The 22,163-nt window shown below is 46.6% G+C and overlaps 1 protein-coding gene across 9 annotated transcripts in view; it reads right to left on the minus strand.

The window, feature by feature from the left end:
* The window catches only part of Arpp21 (cAMP regulated phosphoprotein 21), a 117,863-nt gene that overhangs the window by 41,988 nt on the left and 53,712 nt on the right, over positions 1–22,163 (minus strand). For all 9 annotated transcript variants that reach the window (XM_032910865.1, XM_032910863.1, XM_032910864.1 and 6 more), the window contains 4 exons: positions 18,508–18,689; positions 17,631–17,735; positions 15,548–15,805; positions 10,501–10,627 (listed from right to left, as the gene is read on the minus strand). In XM_032910865.1, coding sequence (XP_032766756.1) covers positions 10,501–10,627; positions 15,548–15,805; positions 17,631–17,735; positions 18,508–18,689 — 672 coding nt within the window. The remainder of the gene's footprint in view (positions 1–10,500; positions 10,628–15,547; positions 15,806–17,630; positions 17,736–18,507; positions 18,690–22,163) is intronic.

Genomic DNA, 22,163 nt, shown 5'->3' on the forward strand with positions numbered 1-22,163 from the left:
CCACACCCAGGGCCTAACAAAGGAAGACATAGCAACTGAGAGATAAGACAAAAGCAGAGCCTTAAATCCATAGCTACTCACATGTCCAATGAAGCCTTTTCATTATAAATGCCTATGGGGTACAGGGAACATAGACATTTACATGTGGGAACATGTAGGATTCTTCATGTCTAAAAATAGTGTTTCTTGCCATCAGTTCCTAGACCTGTTAATCTTTCTCCGAATCCCAATGTAATACTTCTCAGCCCCATTCCTTCGTATGTAAGACTGTAATAATTAGGCCAATTAGTGGAAGAAACATGGGGACATTTCCATAGAAACCTTCTCCAAACTATTATTTTCTGAACAGTGTGTTCCACAAGGATTTATCCACGTGACTCCCACGGATGTTAACAGGAAGCAGACGGACCATTAAACCCTCCTGTTACTCTTTCATCATCGATCTCTGCTTCTGATAGCATGGATTAGGCACGAAAATTGTGCAGCACCTCTCCAGGGCTGTCGGGAGTGACAGCCTTCCTGCTGCTATGCTGAGTGATTGGGAGCATACTGTTTTCTTAAACTAAATATATGATATGTGTATAAAAACTGAGGGGTTTTGAAATGCAACATGTGTGGAAATAATAGGTAAGATAATTAATTAAGTCCTTTTTATAAAACAATCAAATCCCAGGGAAGGAAAATTAAAATAGGAAAACAAAATCCCAATGGCTGTAAGTCAGTGTGTCATTTTCTTTGTCTTTTTCCTCTGTGTGTGTGTGTGTGTGTGTGTGTGTGTGTGTGTGTGTGTGTGTGTGTGTATGTGTTCACATGCACCCATGGAGGCCAAAACTTGACTTGGGGTGTTTTCTTCATTGTTCTCCACCTTATTCTTTGCTGCAGGGTCTCTCACTGAGACTGGGCCTCACCTCTTCATCTAGACTGGCTGAACGTGAGTCCCAGAGACTCTCCTATGCCAGGTCTTTTCAATGCAGGTCCTGGAGATTAAACCCAAGTCATCCTACTTGCAGGCTAAGTGTTTTCCAACCAAGCCACCACCCTAATTCCATAAACGAATATCACACCAAATCCCACTCCCTTCCTCCACTCTTCTGCTTCCCCTCCTCTCCCTCCATTTCCACCTGATCCCAAGAGAGGAACGTTCAGGTGTGGAACACCACAAATAAACAGAATGAGGAAGGAGACTTATTTAAAGGCAAAACTTTTCCCAAGGGATGTTGGCACCACATGATAGATGAATTAGACCGAATATACAGGATTTGCTGTGAGCCCTGCTTAGATAAGGATACGGATTCTGTGAGGGTGTGGCCTTTGCCCCATCACAATGTGCTTCAGAACATTAGCTGAGTAGTAACATCCTTACTCTGAGAGGTTAATGTGAACAGCATGCCATTACAATAGAATAGAACACCCGAGAGAAGAGACCAATGAAACTAAACCGGTCCTTATCTGTAGAGCTTGCGTGCAGGCAAGGGGACTTGCCTAGTGGGAAGGGGACTGTGGTTTTGGTCTACTCTCAAACATGTAGGCGAAACCCATAATTAGATGCCTTTACCAGAGGGGTTGGAGGAGGAATGAGGGGCCACTGCCACGACAGGATGGGTTGTCAAGACCGGGTCACATCCTGTCACCTCAACACTCAACAACAGCGACTGTTTCCCAAGTCACCGGGGGCCCCTGGCTCCAGACACACTGCACCCTGGCAAAGGTCAGAACTCTAACAGTGTGGAAGTTCGCCTGCTGAAGGGAGCTGATCTGTTGAGCTGCCGTTCTTTCCCGCTCGACACCGTTCAGTTACTGCTGAGATCTTGTTTCTATTTGGATTGAATGGCTGAGAGGTTTCCATTAGCTTTTAGGGACTCATGCTGAAATTTCAGCTCAGGTGTTGTGTCTTCCAAGGGGAGAAGATGAGATGCCAAGAAGAAAGGCTAAAGAGAAGACTTCCTCCCTCCCTCCCTCCCAGCAATCAGTCAATCATTGATCAATCAACCAATCTCTCACTCCTCTCCAACTGTCTCTCTGTTGTCTTATCCACACGCCCTGTACACAGCAAAATGAACACAGATACACATGAGTGCAGCCAGGCCTAATCAAATGAGTTGTCTCTCAGCTGGAATTTTCAACTGACCTACTCACCCCCACCGTCTGATTCTTCCCTGAAGAAATCATTGCTTACCAATGGCTCGTCAGCGGAGAGCTGGAAGTATGATCTTCCAAACTGGCGTGTTTCCAAACCTCGGAGAGCCACGTTCAGTTTTCTGTGTTATTCCACTATCATTTTATCATAATATTATCATATTGTTCATATCATATCGTTACCATAACAAGACGAACAGAATCTACATTCCCAGGCCTGGTTCTCACTTCCTTCAAATATCCCCATGAGTGTTTTATTGACGTAAGCCTGGAATTCAGGTGTGACACATCTCCAAAGCCTCGGGGATTGTGTTTCCATTCTCGGATGTTTGCTCCTCTTATGACGTCTATATTTGGCGATGTTGGCTTCACGCCTTCAGAGACTGTGTCAGACATGCTAGGCCTGCACAGGTTTCGAAAGCTGCCCTTGTAACTCAGTCTGAATGCACTGAAGTCTCGGGAATTTCCCACCATCTCTGACAGGACTCTTCCTGTCATCTCTGACTTCCCACCACCTCTGGCTGCACTTGGCAGAAGGCTGATCCAGGCTCAGTGTCCTCACGGAGCCTCATCACATGCTCATGCTCTGCTTCTGTGCACACTTGTCCTGTGTCCTGATGGCTGTCGGGGCAGTGTGGTTGAGAAAGTCAGAGGAATATTTATGTCAAATTTGGGAAGGCTGAGGTAGAAGGGGGTTTAAGGCCAGACTAGACTATCAAAGTAAGACTCATCCTCAGGTGGGGAGTAAAGAAGGCCTTGACCACCGTCTTTGAAAGGGATTCCAACCTGAATATTTTAACGCCATTGGAGCATCATTTACTCAACACAGAGTTTTTTTTAAAAAACAGCAGAAATGCATTCAATTAACATAAGCAATTCTCACAAATCTGCTTGAGTTTTGCAGTACAATACAGTCTTTTCACCCTCTTTAAATCATCTGACAGTTCCATATATGTTCTGGGTTTTTAATCTCCCATCCACCTCACACATCCTCCCTAAAATTTTTCTTTCCAACAAGGACCTCCCTATGTGGATATCCTTACAAAAATATTTATTTGTATTTGTGTATGTGAATGGTTGCTTGCATGTTTGTGTGCACTAGGTGCATGCAGTTCCTAGGAAAGCCAGGAGAGGGCATCAGATCCCTGGTACTGGCGCTGCCATTGGTTTTACTGCCCCATTTGGGTACTGATAGGGGAACCCATTTCCTCTCCAAGAGCACTAACTGTTCTTAACCTCTGAGCCAGTCCCATTTCTTCAGCCAGTCGATTTTTATTCCCCTGCAGACAGTAGTTATGGTTGTTTATCTGAATGAGAGCCTGAGTGGGGAGAGTCCATCTGAACTGTAATTTGAAATGGGAAGCATTTTCATAGACAAATATCTATCTACAGTACAGCTTTTGCTCCCAGAGAAGTCATTCAGCAGACGCTTGGCTCTGAGGAGGGTGCACAGGGTGAACAGCTTTATAAAACAGAGGTAAGAACGTGGGTGATGATTTTCACCTGCACTGCCCGCATTTAGGAGATGCGGACAAGATCAGAAATTCGTATCATTCTTGGTTGCGGAGTGAGTTTGGGATCAGCCGAGGCGAGTCAATAATAGTCTATCAATGCTTTCCATTCAAGGCTCAGGGGACGTCTCGGAAGGTCAGGTGTGAAGAGAGAGAAGAGCTAATGGATGAGGGTGAGATCTGGGAGGCCCTGTGTGAAAACCAAAGCAAGCCGGGCAAGAACTAAGGAAGCTCAGGGTTCAAAAACACGTACAATCTTTACGGATAGCATAGGTTAGGTTCCCAGCAGCCAGTCACACCATGCAGCTCACAGAAGCCTCCTTCTCTGGCTTCCGCAGGCAGCCGCACTCACATGCAGCATACCCTACACAGACGCAGAATTAAAAATAATAAAAAGTAAACCTGGAAAACCATTTCCAGAGCCATCAAACTCCAAGGGAAATCATGTGCAGCCATTATACTATATTCAGGAACCTCCCAGGGTTTCTCTCTCTCTCTCTCTCTCTCTCTCTCTCTCTCTCTCTCTCTCTCTCTCTCTCTCTCTGCTCTACAGTCACCTCACTACATGCAAAACACCCAGGTTTCCTTTTTCCTTCTAACCCTGAAGTACATTCCTGCTGTTAACCGACAGTATGTACAAGCCTGTGAGAGACTAGAGGCTTGTTGTTTTGCTGAATGTTCGCTCTGTCTGACTGTCTTCTGAATATCTGTGTTTGTACCTGAGGAGTTGTGTTCCTCTGGGCTTCTGTCGGGCGAGCTTCCTTTTGCAGTGGACAGTAGTTACTGTAGCAACTCAGAACAGCTCCAAGTATTGAGACTACGTCACCGTGAGCGCTCGGCTATAGACCCATCGCATCTATCCAGACTTTCCACGGGAGGCTCAGGGAACACTGAGGTAGGGCGGCGTGGAAGGACGTGAGAGCTAAGGGTTGGTGGGGGAAACTGTTTCTCGACATAGAATGGCTGATGAATGTGTCAGAGCATAGCAGCGGTGGCTCTGCGTAGAACTGCACACAGCAGTGTGGTTGGATCCACACGTAGTGAAGGAGCTACTGGCTCTTAACAGAGGAGGGAGGCAGAGTCTCTGTCCTTTGGGGATGGGGCTGCAGGTAGGTTGTCCCCTCCCTTGTTGTAGTCGATCCCATATCTGTTAGTATATAGACCGATTAATTGTATTAATCGGTCTCAGGGCTTCATTAGTAACAGCAACAGCAAAGGCAAGAACTTGAGAGGAGCACTGGTGTGAGGGAAGAAGGTAGCGGTGAATGGACAGGATCAAAATACAATGTATAAATAAGTGTATGAAAATTTCGAAGGAGAAATGAAAATATATTTTAAAAGTCTGGCATATAGGCAGAGAAAGAGACACACAGAGACAGAGAGGAAAACAGAGAGATACAGAAAGAAACAAAGGAGAGGAAGGAAAGAGAGAGAGAGAGAGAGAGAGAGAGAGAGAGAGAGAGAGAGAGAGAGCAGCTCTCCCAACCCCCACTGGTCAGAGCCTTTCTTTTCCAGCCTCTCTCTGTGGATTATTCTAACACTCTCTTTGAAGGAAGTAAAGGACATTTGCTTGGAAAAGAAGCCAATTGACAGCAAGCTCAGTGTGCCTTGAAGGCTTCACCCCTGTGCTCCAGAGATGCTAGGGATATTGGGGTCCCTTGCCTGGAGGTGTATGTCAGACCTTTAGGAGAGCTTATGGCCAATGTGAATTTCCACTTTTCAAGAATGGTCAGCACGAGCAAATAAAATGCCAAGCAACACGCAGGAGATCTCAACAACACAGCAAACAGGCGAGATCTACTGTACAATATGCTACCTAAACGTAGGCTATCCCGAAAGTTTCCCCAAAAGTTCACTGAGTATTCCCGAGGGTAGGGTGTGGCTGGCCAAGTTGAAATCACCTCAACCATTTTAGCAGCGCAAGAATCACACGGAATCTCGACCAAAGTGCAATGGCATCCATTCACTACCAGTAACAGAAAGACAAGGAGGAACTCTCCAAACCCTTGTGCATGGAACAGCAAATGCGTGGGTCAAAGAGTCAATACTAAAGAAACTTTGAAGATGCTTATGAGGCTGGAGGTGGAGCTTGCTGCTAGAGTGGCATTTGCAAGGTCCTGGGTTTGATCCCAACCCCATGCAAAAAAGACCAAACCAACCCAAACCCTGGAAATGAAAACTCGGCGTATGAAAGCGTGGGCACAGAGGTGGCACCTCCCTGAGAGAGCAACACAGCTCTTCGTGTTGTTTGTGGTAAAAAGGAAGAGACGTGGCCAAGAAAATGAGCCTCCCTATCTCAAGAACACAGAAAACAATATTGGAGCAAAGAACACGGAAATTGAAATGGTAAAATAGAGAAAAGTTGACGAAACAATGACAGGTTGGGTAAATTTGGTGAATATAGAAAGAGTATCTGAAGGACCAGAGAGGAGTTGGGAGGAGGCAATGCCAGAGATGGAACTGTGGGACAGGAAAGGGGGAGGGGTGTGGCTCAGTGCTGGAGAGCTTACCCAGCACCCTCATGACCCAGGATTCAACCCCTGCTGCTGCAAACTGCTAATAAAAAATGACAATTAACAACAAAGAAATCCAAATAGCAATGTCAACTCTATGTTCCTAAATTTCACAGCTTTCAAAAATTGGGCGATTCCTTGAGAATCACAAACTTCTTAGACTCAAACTCAGGTGTGTAAAAGACCACCCGGAGCGGCCTTCTCACCAGAAAGAACTCGGGAGCTGGACTAGTGGTTCCGAGCATTGCTAATCTTGCAGAGGACCTGGGGTAGTCTGTGGCACTCACATCAGGAGACTCACAACCACTCCAGCTTCAGGGGACCCAACATCCTCTTATGATCCCTGCTTCTGCATAAAGTGCACATACATACACGCAGGCGCACGCACGCGTGCAACACACACACACACACACACACACACACACACAAAAACTTAAAGGAAATAATTTAAATGCTCTGGAAATTCTCATAAAATCACCAGGAAATTATTTCGACCTTATAGGCAAAAGCCTTTCAAAGCAGAAGTCTGTCGACATTTGAAGGAAATACAACTCTAAGCTCACACACTCTCCTCAAAACAAACACCCAAACAAACAACACCTCCCCAGACAAGCAAAAAGTGCCAAGCAAAGAATTAAATAAACAACAACAAAAAGGGGGGAGGGGATGGCACACGTCCCAATCCCTTTTTACAAGGTCAGTGTTGCTCAAACGCTAAACTCCGATTTCTCTCAAAGACACATTTACAGATGTGCACAGAACGTCTCCCATAGGAGATATTTTATCTTAAAGGTTTATAATTTCCAACATAAATAACTGTGAGATCCAACCATCATTTTGCAGCTATCCCCTTTGGCCTCTCCAAAACTGCTTACTATCCCTAGTCTTCATGTGTCATTATCGCCGGGCAGAGATTTTTGATTTCACTATTGCCCACCAATGGGGCGAAGAGAAGGAAGTCACCCAGAGAAAGATTTTTGCCCCTGGTGTGACTAATATCCATGAGCTCGGTGTCTCATTCAGTCAACTGTAAGAACCCTGGTCCTTTTTATAAAAATTCACTGTCTGTGCTGGGAAGATAACTTAGTGGGGGAAACACCTGCTGGGCAAGCATTAGGACCAGAGTTCTGATCCCCAGGTCCCCAGTAAAGGCCAGGTGGGCAAGGGGGCAGTGCCTGCAATTCCAGCACTGGAAAGTAAACTCCATAGTGTGCCAGCTAGTTAGACTAGCCTTTTCTGTGAATACAGAGGGAGAGTAGAGAAGGATTCCCAACATTAACCTTGAGTCACTGCTTGCCACATGCACCTGCACGCTGTTTGCCCGCACATGTGCATATGTGTATGCACACACGCATGCATAGGGAAATACACACACATGTGAATGGGAAATGATAAAATAAGTCACTGCCTGGAGTTTAAAGGAAAGACATCATAACCCGACAGGGGACCGACTCTGCCAAGAACATAGAAGAGAGAGATGGTTTGGATTACAATTAAATACAAGTGGTAGGGAGTTACCAGAGCAGAGTGGGGCTAAATCTCACTGACTTTAATGGACGAATGCTCCAGTATGTGATAGCCCAGAAGAAAGCAGGAAGAGTAGACAGAGTGTGTCTGTAGAGTGGCTTTGAGTAAGAGCTAGCCCAGAGTTTATTCTTAAAGGTGATGAGGGTGGAGTGGGGGGTGGATGCAGGTGGGGGTCTCATTGCACAGCTCCTCCAGAAAATACAGCTGTCACAACCATCTAAACAGACTATGAGCATCCGATAGAACCATTCCCATGAATCACCCAACTGTGGCATAGTCGAGCTCTGCTGGCTTCAGCAAAGGTTTTCCTACCTACAGAACGGGGAACATGCTTGCTTTAACACGGTTGGATTTTATCAGCCCAGGATTCTCTGTGACTCGGGGATAGCATCTGCCTTCCCCAATCCACAGGAAAGTCACTTCCACAGGCAAGCTCTGCTGGGATTGTAGGCCAGGTGTCAGGCGTAATCAAACCCAGGAGGGCAAAGATCTCGATCTGCATCTGTGTCCCGTTGGTGGCAAGTCTGGGGACCACGTCATTCTTGAATCACTTCCCTTTCCCTGTCTCTTACTCTCAGACCACAGTGACTGCCACCCACGACTTGGACAAGCGGAACCTGCCCATTTCTCCACTCTGAACACAAGCCTTCCACAGATGTACTCTTTATATAAAAGAAAGACCATGGGCTGCCATCTCTCCTAGGGGACTGCACATCATGGTCCTATGTGACACCAGGTACAAAGTTATGTGGTCGCGATTATCCATATTTACGTTCCAGGGTTGCAGGAGGGATTTCTGTGTCTCTCAACGATCTCAATATTCCTCATAAAAGAATGAAAACATTACAGCTACTCTCTCATATGCTGCCAGTCGTAAGGGAAGACAGTGGCGAGGAGGCATGACCAAAGTGTTACCAGAGATTGTTATAATCCTAATTCTGGGGCTCTGGGGGGTCACAGATTCTTCCCCTAGCAGTTTCCTCCACTGTTGTAGCTACACCCCTCTCTACCATAACACCCTAGCATGGGATATCTCTCTAGGTTTCTGAAAGTCGCACCCAGACACTACATTAGACGCACGTGAGATCAGTAGAATTAATGACCCGAATCCCTGCATCGTGTTTCTTCCCAATGCATTCCTGACTCAAAGGCAACCTTCTCATTAAACAGTAACTTTGGGTGTGAATGTGTGTTTTTATGAGTGCCAGTGTGGTGTATGTGTGGGTAGCCACACATGTGTGGAGGCTAGAGGACAACTGTTTTATTCCTCAGGTGCCATGCACCGTGGCTTTGGGGACAGGCTCTCTCAGTGGCTTGGTGTTTGCTGAGTGAGCTAAGCTGACTGTCCCTGCCTCTCCAGGGCTGGGATTACAAACCCAAGTCATCACACACCTTCTTTATGTTAGACCCAGGTTCCGATGATCCCATTCGGGTCCTCATGTTCACCTGGCAAGTATTTTACCAACTCAACTTTCTCACAATCCCTAGGGCATAATTTTTAAGTAAACATGGGCAAAGATGGGGCCGACCACATGCAAATGAACTGTCCTGCAGGACTGAGCAGAAGGAACTGCACAGTCCCTACGAACAGGCTCGAGATTTCCTGCCAATTGCACAATGCAAGATCGAAGGTTTCTCCTTAAAAATAGCGTCAAGCCCTTTTGTTCTTACTTCTATAAAGGTACAACGGTCTCTCAAAGGTCCCGGAGAAATACAGCATTTTGACGAGATAAAAACTGGCTACTTTAGGTTCCTCTGATTTCTCTCAGAAGTCTTTAAATGGGTCGTAAATGAAATGAAGAACACATAGCCAACCAAGGTGCAGAAGAACTGAACTCTGTCTCCAGTCTGGATCTGTTAGCATCAGTGTCATCAACCATAGAGTTCTAGCGGCGGTGTTTTGTGCCTTAGCAAGGATTGTAAGTTTGTTTGGTTCTTGTCCTAGCTTCTAAAAACGGCACATATCTTATCTGCACATATTAAGCATTCCTGTACGGATGTATCCACCACAGACACGAGACCTCAGAGCAGGAATTCATGGAGAGCCGGCAGCAGGAGCTCCTTAGTGTGACCTACTTACAGAGGCAGTCTTCCGCGTGGCAATTAGCAGTTTCTCCCTGCGGTTTGTTCAGCAGGATTGACAGGGAATTCTGCCTAGCGACCAGGCGCTTCCCTCAGCCCTGCTGGGTGCCTGCTGCTCTCGGGATAACGGCATTCCTTAGGAGTTTGACACAGTAGGGAAAGAGACCGGTTCACTGTGAGACCTGCTACTCACTCTCTTACAGTGCATCGGCCCCCCTTCCCACTGCACAGTGGCTGCCGGGGCTCTGGGTGGGTGGCAGGCATGAGGCCATCGTGACAGTGAACCATGGAGTCAGAGTTCCATCACGTATGCTGCATACACAGGAGCCTTCTTCTAAAGGCGGCGCTGAATTTTAGGACAGTATCAACACAAGCTAATTTGGCTCCTTCAGAACTAGGGAAAGTACTCTCTTCAAATTGAAAAGGAAACAAAAAAACACATGGGCTCGCAAGATAGGGATGCGCTTGTGTCTCCGCTTTAAAATAAACTCCGAGGATATAAAAATAGCTTTGGGGAACAACTGAGCATGCGCGGGCTAGTGCGCTCTTGTCTCCTAGTGCCTTTTAGTTTCCCACAGAGTGAATCAATTGCTTTGTTAGTTTCCCTGGGGAGGGAAAACATGTGACTTTAAATTGGCTCTTTTGGGTATTCATCCAATGAGTACATCTATGAAACTCACCATCAAAAATAACCAAGCCGGAGGACAGAAAGGAAACAGATTTTCCCGTACCTGCTTGCTGCGCGGTCTGTGGTATTTGCTGACTCCGCTGAGCGCTGTACTGGACTGAGGCCAGGGGTCGGTACTGCTGTGTGGTTGAGGTAGGGTACTGACCAGATGGGTAGTAATATACGGACATCTGTGGGACAGGAGGAGCGAGAAACGGAGATGAGAGCTGTGCACAAGAAACATATTTTTTTTTCCACATAAAACCCACTGTTTCGATATAGTGTCATTTAACCATGGCAGATTTTGAAAATGAGCCCTGACCATCCTCTCTCACACATGTTTCAGTGTGCATGCTCTTTCTCTCTCCCCTGATGGGAGATCTCTCCTGTCCGTGCTTTGGAAGCCATCCCCAAACCAGAACTTTAAAGAGATTTGCAATCCCACTACAGGGGAAGAGGACTTAGTTTGGGGGGGGGCACCTATCTACCCTGCTGGGCTAAGAGGCCAGAGGCTCCCTGCTGCTGACTGACTGACTGACTGACAACCCTCAGTCTTCAGATGTTAAGGACAACCTGGTTCAGGTGCTCCAGCTGGTTCCATACGGAACAGAAATGAACTTGGGAGGAGTCCCGCCCACTTGGTGACTGTGTCATGAACAGCAAAAGGCTACTTGATGTCCAGCCAAGGCTTCAAAGAGTGATTTATACATAGCCTGTATCAAAATTTGCGGTATATGCAATACAAGTGGAACCTATGGTAAGATAGTGCGTATGCATCTTCTGCAAACTTACTTTTAGTAGTGGGAATTGAATTTAGGCATTTATGCATGCCCAGTAAGCCCCTTATCAATCACCTCGCTGTATCCCTAGGCAGTGTGTGTGTGTATGTGTGTGTGTGTGTGTGTGTGTGTGTGTGTGTGTGTGTATACGTTCATGTGTGTGACCCTGAGTGTAGAGGCCAGAGGTCAACCTTAGGTGTCATTCCTCAGGCACTACTCAGGTTGTTTGAAACAAGATTCTCACTAATGTGAAAATTGCTAATCAGTGAGGTCAGCTGGCAAGAGGAACCCCAGGGCATCTACTTCTCTCCAATGCCCGGCATGAGCCACTCTGCATGGCCTTTAAATGTGGATGTGGGGGATCAAACACAGGTATTCATGTTCGTACCGTAAACATTTTACTGACTGACGTTCTTGGGGATCCTTTGATTTAGCTGACCAGCCTTTGACTCATTCTGCAGCCCAGGAAGGCCTTGAATTCACGATTTTCCTCAAATGCTGGGGTTACAGGTCTGTATCCCTAATCCAGCCAACCTTCTGTTTACTGTTTGATGACTGACAGCCAGTGAAAACACCCTAGAATGCTTCCTTAGAAGACATCTTTGCCTACCTCACAATGCTATGTAATGCTGGGTAATGCTCTTACTGATTTCAGCTAACACCGCTCATCTCTTGTCTCTTCTCATCTTCTTTAGAGGGAGAATAGTGGCCCTCCGCTGTACCCAAGAGTTTACAAGTTAGGTATGTAGAAGAAGATTTTGAACCAATTATTTTGTATCTCTGATTTTTATGCCTATTTTTGTGATTCGCTTATGTCAGTAAGGTATTAGTGTTCCATCTTGCTACCAGAGTGTGTGATGTTCCCGTCCCTCAGGAGGAAAGTGGAAGCAAAGAGAACATTGTATGGCTGTGGTTTTGCAATGCCATGGAATCAACAAGAACTTCATTCTCTCTAGTATGGTAGATGACCAAGGGGAAGGGGCTGGGAGGGCCTAGAACTATTCTGCCTCATTGCTTAGCAATTAGTCATTTACTGATTACACATTGTATATGGTCATTTAACCTTTCTCTCTGTCTCTCTCTCGTTGTGTGTATGTGTGCTTGTATGCTTGTGTGTGTGTGTGCTTGTGTTTGTGTGTGTGTGTGTGTATGTGTATTCAGAGTATGATGTTGGGTGTCTTCTTCATCAACTCCTCTTGGTTTTTAGAATTATTTGTTTTATTTTTCGTGTATGAATGTTTTGCCTGCCTGTGTGCACATACACCATATTTGTGCCTGGTGTCTGTGCAGAGCAGAAGAGGAAATCACATCCCTCAGAGCTGGGATTATGAATAGCGGTAAACCCCTATGTAAGTGCTGGTACTTGAAGCCCAGGTCGTCTGTAAGGGCAGTGGGAGTTCGAACCTATGAGACATTTCTCTAGTCCCTCCATCTTCGCACTAAACCTGCAGGTCAACAGCTTGTTTAAACTGGGCGGTCAGTTAAGTCTAGGGATCTGCTTGATTCTGACCTGGACCATTCCCAGTTCTGGTGTTACAGATGTGCACTGTCGCACCCAGCTTCTACAGGGTCTGGCAGTCCCAGCCCAGATCTTCATGCCGCCATGCCAAGCATGCGATAAGCTATGCCATCTCCCTAGCCTGCTGTCTCTTTTTTATAAAGCAATTCAAAAATGTGAAGAATTCATGAGCAAATGGATTTGGATCTATTCTGGAAAATTGCGATACAGTTAAAAGTCACTATTACATATTACATAGATGCCCCTCCCCAATATTTAGGACAAGAACAATTGCTATCGAACTTATCAGCCTTCTTTGTGCACATCGGTTAGTCCATTTTTGTATCTTTAGAAAAAAGAGTATGTGTCGTTTCAATACAAGCTTATGAACACAATTTCCATTTCCTAAGAATACTATTTCAGTGTGTGCATAAATGCATGTTTATGGAAAGGTGGAGATAGACGTGGGTGTCTGCATGCTGTGGAATGGGGATGGAGGTCAGAAGAAAATTTGTGAGGGTCTGTTCTTTCCTTCCAGCATATGGGCCTAAGGATCAAACCGAGGTCGTCTGCCTTGGTCTCAGCAGCCCAGGCTATCTATTCTGTAGTCTTCTAGCATTGAATATGAAACAAAAAAGAAAGAAAGAAAGAAAGAAAGAAAGAAAGAAAGAAAGAAAGAAAGAAAGAAAAACAGTTCAAAGGGAAAGAATGGAGATCCAATACTTGGAAAATTCCCAACGAGCCTTCGTAATTTGGAAAAAGGTCGAACTGGATATATTTAGATTTTTAGGAGCTACTTGTTTCTGTTTGTTTAGTCTTGTTCTTCTGTATGGATTGTATTTCTTTCCGTGACCAGCAAAGGTTTAGACACCTTTACACGGCCCTTCTCCACAGTGTGTCATTGCTTATTCCTTAGGAAAGGTGACGCCAGACACTCAGAAGCTAATGGGTGCTTGGCCCATCCCAATCTTCCTCATCCCTTCCTTCCTTTCCCCTCTGTCCTAGGGGAAGGAAAGTGAGCTGAGCCCATGGTCATATTTGGAAGGACCAACGTGACAAACTGATGGGAGGGAGGTAGAGGAAGAAAGGAACAAAGATGGTGTGCAAGAGGATAGGATGTCTACGTTAAATGGCCGGATTAAGACGCAGAGTGTGCAAAGGTGGTTGCTTTAATAGAGGAAGAAATGAGTCACAGGGAGAAGTGACCAGAAGTCAACAATATTTTCTCCTATGTCTCTCTCTCTCAGGTTGCTCTTAGCCTCACTCGTATGAATGGCACACATACGCCAGAGGAAACGCTCCTCTGCAGAAAGGGAACACATTTCCACAGACACCTCCAGATTGGCTCAGCGGAACTCTCTCCAGCGTTGCCTGGCTGCCTAGCTAAACTTTAAAGTGGTTTTTACCTCAGAAGTCACTACGAGTTGTGACCTACCCCTGTATCAATGGATCTCTTTGTTCCCAATAATCAAGCGTGAAATATTTGATTTGTAGTAAAATAATATAGTAGTGGAACCATTTCTGCAATTACTTAAAATTATCTTAAACACCGCTTTAAGTCCCACCAGGGAGGAAATATTACTGAGATGGTGACTTGGGGTCCTCCATTAATTTAATCATTCAAAATGAACAACTAAGGGGAAAAAATCATTTCCTGGTGGAGTTTTGTGTGTCTTGAAGAGCAAATAATTTATTCACGATGTGAAGGCAGTGGAACTAATGACACCTCGGTGACGTGCACTTTAAACAGCACCTCACAGGCTACGCTTCATAATTAGGTTGGAAGCTGCTTGGGACTGTGTGCTCCTTGAAAATGGAGCAGAAAATGCTGGCACGCATCTTCCATCTTGACAGTAATCACTTCCAATATTCTGCAAGGGATACCCAGGAGAGCCCCAGAGATGTTTGGTGCCGAACAGGAACACACGATCAGTCTTAGAGAAGACAGTAAAAATCAGTGACCTGTGGTGTCTTACATGCTCCAGTCAATTAAATATGATTAATGGCTACCTGTGAGATCGGCCGTGGGCTCTGGCTCTCCTGGGGAAGAGGGAAGGACAGTGGATATTGGCTTTGCTCTGTTCTTTGTATTCATAGAGACATTGCCTGTCTGGAGAGCAGCTCCAGAAGGCGGCTGTGAATTGATAAGAAGGGAAAACAAATTTCTTGAGCAACAAGGGAGGGGGTCAAAGTTTCCAGGCTTAGGACATTCCCTACCTGGCTTCTGCCGTATGAACAGCATCACCAGTGTGTGTGTGTGTGTGTGTGTGTGTGTGTGTGTGTGTGTGTGTGTGTGTGTATCTGTGTGTGCCTGCACACATGTAGAAGAAGCAGCCAACGTCAAATGTCATTTTCTCAGGAGCCATCCAACTTACTTTGTGTTTTTGAGGCTGGATGCTGGAACTGGCTATTTCGGCTACCGGCACTTGCCAGTAGGCCCCAGGGATACACTTGTTTCTGCCTATTCGGTGCTGGGATTGCAAGCATACTCCCACCACACCCATCTTTTTAACGTGGGTTCTGGGGATTGAAGTCAGTCTTCACCCTTGCACATAAAGTACTATTCCAACTGGGCCATCTCCCTAACCCAGAGTCAGTCGTTTCCAGGGGCTCTACCAGCTGCCAGGAAGATGGGTCCTCTCCGGGGTCCCACCTGTGAGGTTCATTTGATTTGACAGACTTTCTGGTCCCCGGGATCTGGTGAAGTGGACAAGGCATACCGGTGATGGGGACTGAGTGCGGATGTGACTAAGAGGATAAGACAGGGGCAGAAATCAAACAGCCACAAGCCATCTGTGGTGACGGTGACAGAGGGAAGGAAAGACCGCACCTACCTGCGCAGGTGGAGGCTGCTGTACAAATCCCTGGGGAGAGGGCGGGGCCTGCAGGACCTGCTGGGAGATGGGCGGGCCAGAGTCCGAGAAACCCCCTGTGGAGAGCTGCTGGCCTGCAGAAGTGATGACGTAGCTTGGTGGCTGAGCTGCTTGCATGAGGGAGGCTGGGTAGACTGGACCAGAGGGAGGTTCAGGAGTGTCTCCCGAGGACTGCCTGCTCATGCTCAGCTGACTGAACTGCGCAGCCATCTCTTCTCTCTGTGGCGCAGGGAAATAAGCGAACTCGGTCACGAGGAAGGCAAACTGAGGTCGACACACACTCACACTGGAAAGGAGAGAGCGGAGGAGGAAGCGAAGCATACCTTGAAATAAAACATAAAAAAAATTCTTCAGCCAGACATAGCAAGAAAAGCCATGCAAGAAATCAAGCTTTGCTCAGTCGAAGAGCCCAGAGGTGGGGGGCAATTTGGCCCAAATCTTTTTCTTTCAGTGGAAGGAAATTATTCTTTTATCGTTGAGGGGGATGGGCTCTAGAAAGGAGGCACAGCAGCAAGGGAAAGGTGTGGCTGTCAGGGGGTCTTTCAGGAGCCATCTCTGCCTACTCCAGAGACGATGACCCTTCTTGTGGAATGGAACCCGCACACCCATTTTACAGAAACACATTGATTCACCGGGCATAACCTGATACTTATGGACTGTGTGCAGTTTCCACAACGACTCACTGTAGTTAGGGACACAGGTAAAGGAACCAAGAGGCTGTGTTCTTAGGAGACACCCGATGTCAAGAGCTTAGGGTAGTGAGGGTTTGCAACCTGACTCTGAGTTTTAGATAATCCTGATAGTCTCACGGCAAGATCATATAACCTGTTTGCTCGTGACATCAAAGTCTAAGGCAATGGGTTGTGCATGGCTGGTAAACTCTGTGTGTGTGTGTGTTGTGTGTGTGTGTGTGTGTGTGTGAGAGAGAGAGAGAGAGAGAGAGAGAGAGAGAGAGAGTTGTTGTGTTTGTGCCCATGTGTGCACTATGTGTGCATGGATACATACGTATGCCTATGAATAAGGAATCAGATGCCAAAACTGGGTGTGTTCCTCCAATATCTCTCCAGTTTATGATTTGAAACAGGGTCTCTCACTGAACCTGGAACTTACCAGTTTGGCTACACTGACTGGCTAGGAAGCCCTCATGGCTCTCCTACTTCTGTCTCCAGAGCACTGAGTCTACAGATATTCACCACGTGGCCAGCTCTTTATATGGGTACTGGGAATCTGAACTCAGTCTCTCGGACTTAGCAAGTGTTTTATTGACATTTCCCCAGCCAGTTAGCTAGTAAACTTTAAAAAGGATATCGGAACGCAGAAGCATTTAACTTAGGGAAGACAGGCAAAAGAAAGCAAGCTGTTCGGAGGGATGGATTCTACCAGTCAGGCATGAGACGTTTACATGTATACAATGACATCACAGTCAGCTCAGGCCATGCACTCAGCGTCATCTATAGCTGAACAGAAAAATGGTAGAACCTGTGAGAATGCTCTGTGTGCTTCTGTATGTACATGTGTGCATGCGTGAGTGTGTGCATGTGTGAGAACATGCTCTTCTGTGTGCATGTGCATGCATGCACAAGTGTGAGTGTATAGGTGTCAGCATATGTGCTTGCATGTGTGCTTGTGTGTGTATATGTGTATGCTTGTGTGTGTGTATGTGTATGTGTATGCTTGTGTGTGTGTATGCTTGTGTGTGTGTGTGTGTGTGTGTGTGTGTGTGTGTGTGTGTGTGTGTATGCTTGTGTGTGTGTGTGTGGGTGGTTGTGTGTGTGTGTGTATGTGTGTGGTGTATGTGTGTGTGTTGTGTGTGTGTTGTGTGTGTGTATGCTTGTGTGTGTATGTGTATTTGTATGCTTGTGTGTGCGCATGCTTGTGTGTGTGTGTATGCTTGTGTGTGTATGTGTATATGTATGCTTGTGTGTGTGTGCATGCTTGTGTGTGTATGTGTATGTGTATGCTTGTGTGTGTGTATGCTTGTGTGTGTGTGTATGTGTGTGTGTGTGTGTGTGTGCGCGCGCGCGCTATGCTTATGATACTGTACCAGGGGGAAGTGCTGCGTTGGCGACACAGGCAGGAGATGCTGGGGAGGGAAAGAGACCGCTGGATATTGCACAGACTGGGAAGATGGCTGCAGGCCCTGGACAGACTGGAGGGAAGAAAATACTGATCAGGTAACAGGAGAGTGTGGGGGCTGAAATTCCATTCAACGGGAAGAGCATTGCTGTCCTTAAGACGCCCCCTCAGATCTTTCGAGACAGAGAGGGAAGCTGTGCGTGTTAAGTCAGAGACAGACGGCCTTGCTCTTGAGCAGGCTCCAGAAAGCATTGCCTTTAGTTGTGGGGCACTCGAGTTGGTTGGATGTGCTGGGCTTACAGACATATGTTGCTCAAGAACTCAGAAGCAAAAGCACATAAAAAGGAGGTTCACCCGGGAAGCCTGCTTGGAACACATCAGGTTTCATTGTGCTTCCCTAGGGAAGAAGGGCATCTCTGTGCCGTTCACAGAAGCCCAGTGAGATCAGTATCCCGGTCAGTCGGAACTTGGCCGATTTCTGCTCTTCTCACTGAGGAAGAGGTCAGCACAGGTCATGCAGACCTGGGCATTTGATCTGTGGTGGGAAGGGGTGAATTAACCCATAGTCTTGGAAGGGATTGTAAGTTGCATCTGTGGCTTCTCCACCAACAGAACTTAGACCTAAGAAACTGTACATCCATTTTCCCTAGAACCCATTCTCACCCAAAGACACTTGCTTGGGTGACAAGACACTTGGTTATAAGAGGATGTTTTGTCCACCGATGATTATGCTCTGGAAGATTTTACCTAAAAGCTTGATAGGAAATGACACTCCACACCTTTCCTCCTAGATGGATTGCTGACCTGAAGCCTACGTGGCCCTCGTCTCTAGGCCGGCTCCTCACCTGAGTGACCAGTGGCCCTGCCATCTGGGGCTGTGATGCCTGGACCTGCTGCTGAGGCTGAGGAGACGTTTGCTGTGGTGGGGGTTGTTGAGGCTGCCCACTGACAGTGCCACGCAGCGTCTGCTGACTTCCAGGAGGGTTGTATATCGCAGGAGTTCCATCCGGGTTCACAAAGGGCTGACCTGAAATGAAGTCATACAAAAACCTGGGCTCAGACGGGGGTCTCATTGTCTCATTGTTTCCCCTGCAGGAAGAAAAAGAATGTACCCACAGAGTCTCTGAAAATAGCCTAGTAAAAAAACACACCCAATAGGAATTCAAGGCAGGGACCCGGCACCAAGGACAATGTGCTCCTTGTGACCCAAACCAGCTGAAGCTGGATAAGAGTGTGACCACATCACAATTTAAGAAGCAGCAGATAAACCCCGCCTCCTTCAGGAAGATACTCCAGGCAAAGGGCAACTGTGAACAGTGGAAGCTGGTAGACAGGCCTGAGGGGCAGCAATCTCTGTGCAACCCTGGTTTGTCTCCTGCCTCTCACAGTCATCAGCAAGAAAACGTCCACTCATAGGCAGCAGCTGCTTCCCGATTACACCACTTCAACCACCTCCAGTAACAAGTCATTTGCCAAAGCATCGATTTTGTTTTCTTCCATTCAGTCTGGCCACCAAACAAGAATTTTTTACAGGTGCACAGACACAAGGGGATGGAACGGATCTACCGCCCCCTTCTCTGAGCACACACAACCAGGGATAGCTGTGCTTCTTCATTTATTTAATGAGTATACAAAGCAGCAAGTGCCTCCATGGCCTTTTCTCACAAGATAAGCTTTAACTGATGCCCTGTGTCTGTCTCTCACCCCACCCCCACTGCACCCCTCCTCCCTTTAGACCCCCTTCTAGTTATAAAACACCTGTCTTCTCTTACCCCACCTCCCTCACTTACAATCTCCTCTCTCACATCTCATGGGCCCTTTCCGGTCACCATACGTCCACCTCCACATCCTCCCACGTAGATACCTACATACATATAACAACTGGAAGCTAAGTCCATGTATGAGAGAGAATGTGCAGCCTTCCCGAGCCTGGGCTGCCTTACCTAATGTAAACTTTTTCTGTTCCATCTACTTCCCTATAGACTTTGTAAGTTTGTTTTTCCTTTCCTGGTTTCATATTTTTAAAGAGATATCAACCCTGCTTGCAGAGCACAGTGGTGCCACCGCTTGTGACCAATGCTAGCTTATGCTGGATTCAAACTCGTCATAGGACGATCTTTCAATGGACCATGTCTATAGCTGTACCCTTCGAGATACTGGCTTGCTCACTGTGATGGGGTTGAGTGCTTAGCGACTGTGTGGCTTTGCGGTTTGGGAAAGGACGCTGGAGGAAGAAGAGGCTCACGGGGACATGGGGCTGAGGGCTGTGGCTTACGGCGTGAAAGGTGGGAGGTGAGAGAGGAGGAGATGTGGTGGGTAAAAAAGAGAGCACATTTCCGGTGTGGCAGGCCGAGGTTCTGAATGCAGATCTCAGCTCTTCCAACAACCCTGTGGATATTTAGTCTCTATTTTACCTCAACCCAAGTCAAGTTAGGCTCAGGGAGACCAGGAGACGTATTTGGCAAAACAAACAACAGCAAGAACAATAAATTAAATTAAAACGGTAAGGGAGGGAGACATGGCACATGAGAAAATTGACCCATGAGAAAATTGACCCATGTACCAACCGACTGCTTTCTTCACATTCCCATAACCCGGCAGCCCTCCAGGGAGTAGAGAACTGGGGGTGTTTCTCTACAAGATGAACTCAGAAGTGCACTGTAGGAGCCGGAGAAAAATGCCTCGTAGAAGTAAGGCTCTCCAGATCAGTGTGGTGCTCCAGGGAAAGCCTTCCCACTGGGTGCTGGCGGGTGGGAAACTGAGCTCGCTACAGCACATGTCCCAAACCTCTAAGCCCATCTGGTGTACTGAGGGAGACACAGGGCTTTCAGGAGCATTAACTACTCCGATCTAGAAGGATGCAATGACACAGGAACCTTGCCTTGATACTCTCACTCATATAGAGGCAGAACCAGCTAGGATTGGTTGTCTCATGGGAAAGAAATTAGCAACATGAAGTGAGGAGGAGAGAGATGTAAAAACTGACTCAAGGAAGCATGCTATTCTAGGTGGGGAGCGCATGTGAACTTCACAAACAGAGTAGACTGTTCTGAAATAGGAGTAAACAAATTAAATCAGAAACTTTAATTGTTGCATATCAACAAATAAATATACCTCCTAGGACTAAAAACGTTATAACAGTAGTCTCAGAACCAATACCACTGACTGCTACAGGAAATGAACCAGAAATACAGCCATAGAAAATACATGGATTAAGTTGAGCAACTTCGTATCCAGCTGGGCTGCACTGGGATGCAGGACCTTTTTAAATTCCTATCTGCTGGGGTTATAGGCATGGCCACCATACCTAGGCAACTTTTTTTTTTCAAGTTCATAATGTCCCAGACACATATGTGCTTTCTTACTATTGACATTTAATTTTAGCTACATTTTATTGTGTGACATTTTTCCCCCTGAAAAATCAAGTTTCTTCTAGATTCAAAACTTGTAATCCATGGTTCCCCAAAGGCAGAAATTTGGAAAAGGCTAAAAATTGTTTCAGTTTTAAAAGATTTCTGGGATTGGGAAGAGAGAAGGGAAGGGAAAAGAAGCTCTGATTGAGATGTAAAGTAAATAAGTTAATTAATGAAAAAACCATATTCTATCAATGTTTTGAGTATTCTGATGCTCAGTTTTCTTTGAACCCCAGTGCTGGGGAGATGGGGTCAGGATCCCTGGGGTACCCTGGACAATGGGTCTAGACCAATCAGGTGAGCCGCGGGCTGATAAAAGACCTTGTTTCAAAAACAGGAGAGACGACCATTGAAGAAAATACACCTGCTGTTGACCTATTGCCTCACAGGGCACACACACACACACACACACACACACACACACACGCACACACACATTCACCCACATGCATGCACATACACCTGTCCAAAAATGTGCACCTATATAAACACTCAGCCACGAGTACACATACATATGCATACACTAGCTCTCACACATTAGCTGAATGGATTCCGTTCTATTACGACCTTGCTTCTGACCAGCCCCTCTGAGACATAGGAAAATCTACCTCTAATTCTTGTTAGATGATAGCCCCAAATGCTCAGATGTCCTTTGTGATAAACTCCTCAATCTCAGCTTGAAATGTGATTAGCGCACTGTGGTGCAAAGCAAGAGATGCCCAAAAGAATTGCCTCCGAGAATCCTAATGCGTCTCTACAACAGAGATGGCGTGGCGTGGAAAGAACAGGAAGAGTCAAATGCTGGTTTGATGCTCACCCAGGAAAGGTGGCAGAGCTGAGAGAAAGTCAAAGCCGCCAGAGAAGAGAACAAAAGCAAGTTCCCAGGACACCTGGGCCATGTGGCCGTTGGCTTTCAAGTCAGACCACGGCAGCTCCTCTGTGTCTGACGAATTCCACCAATCCAGATACAATTACATGGAATACAAGCAATTAGTTTGACTGACAGCTGAGGCAGACATCACGGGGGTGCAGGGGTGGGGAGAAGCCTGCCTGGGCCTGAGCTCATTCAGTCTGAGAAGCAACTGTGG

The sequence above is a fragment of the Rattus rattus genome, chromosome 8 (assembly GCF_011064425.1).
Source record: "Rattus rattus isolate New Zealand chromosome 8, Rrattus_CSIRO_v1, whole genome shotgun sequence".
Taxonomy (NCBI): Eukaryota; Metazoa; Chordata; class Mammalia; order Rodentia; family Muridae; genus Rattus; species Rattus rattus.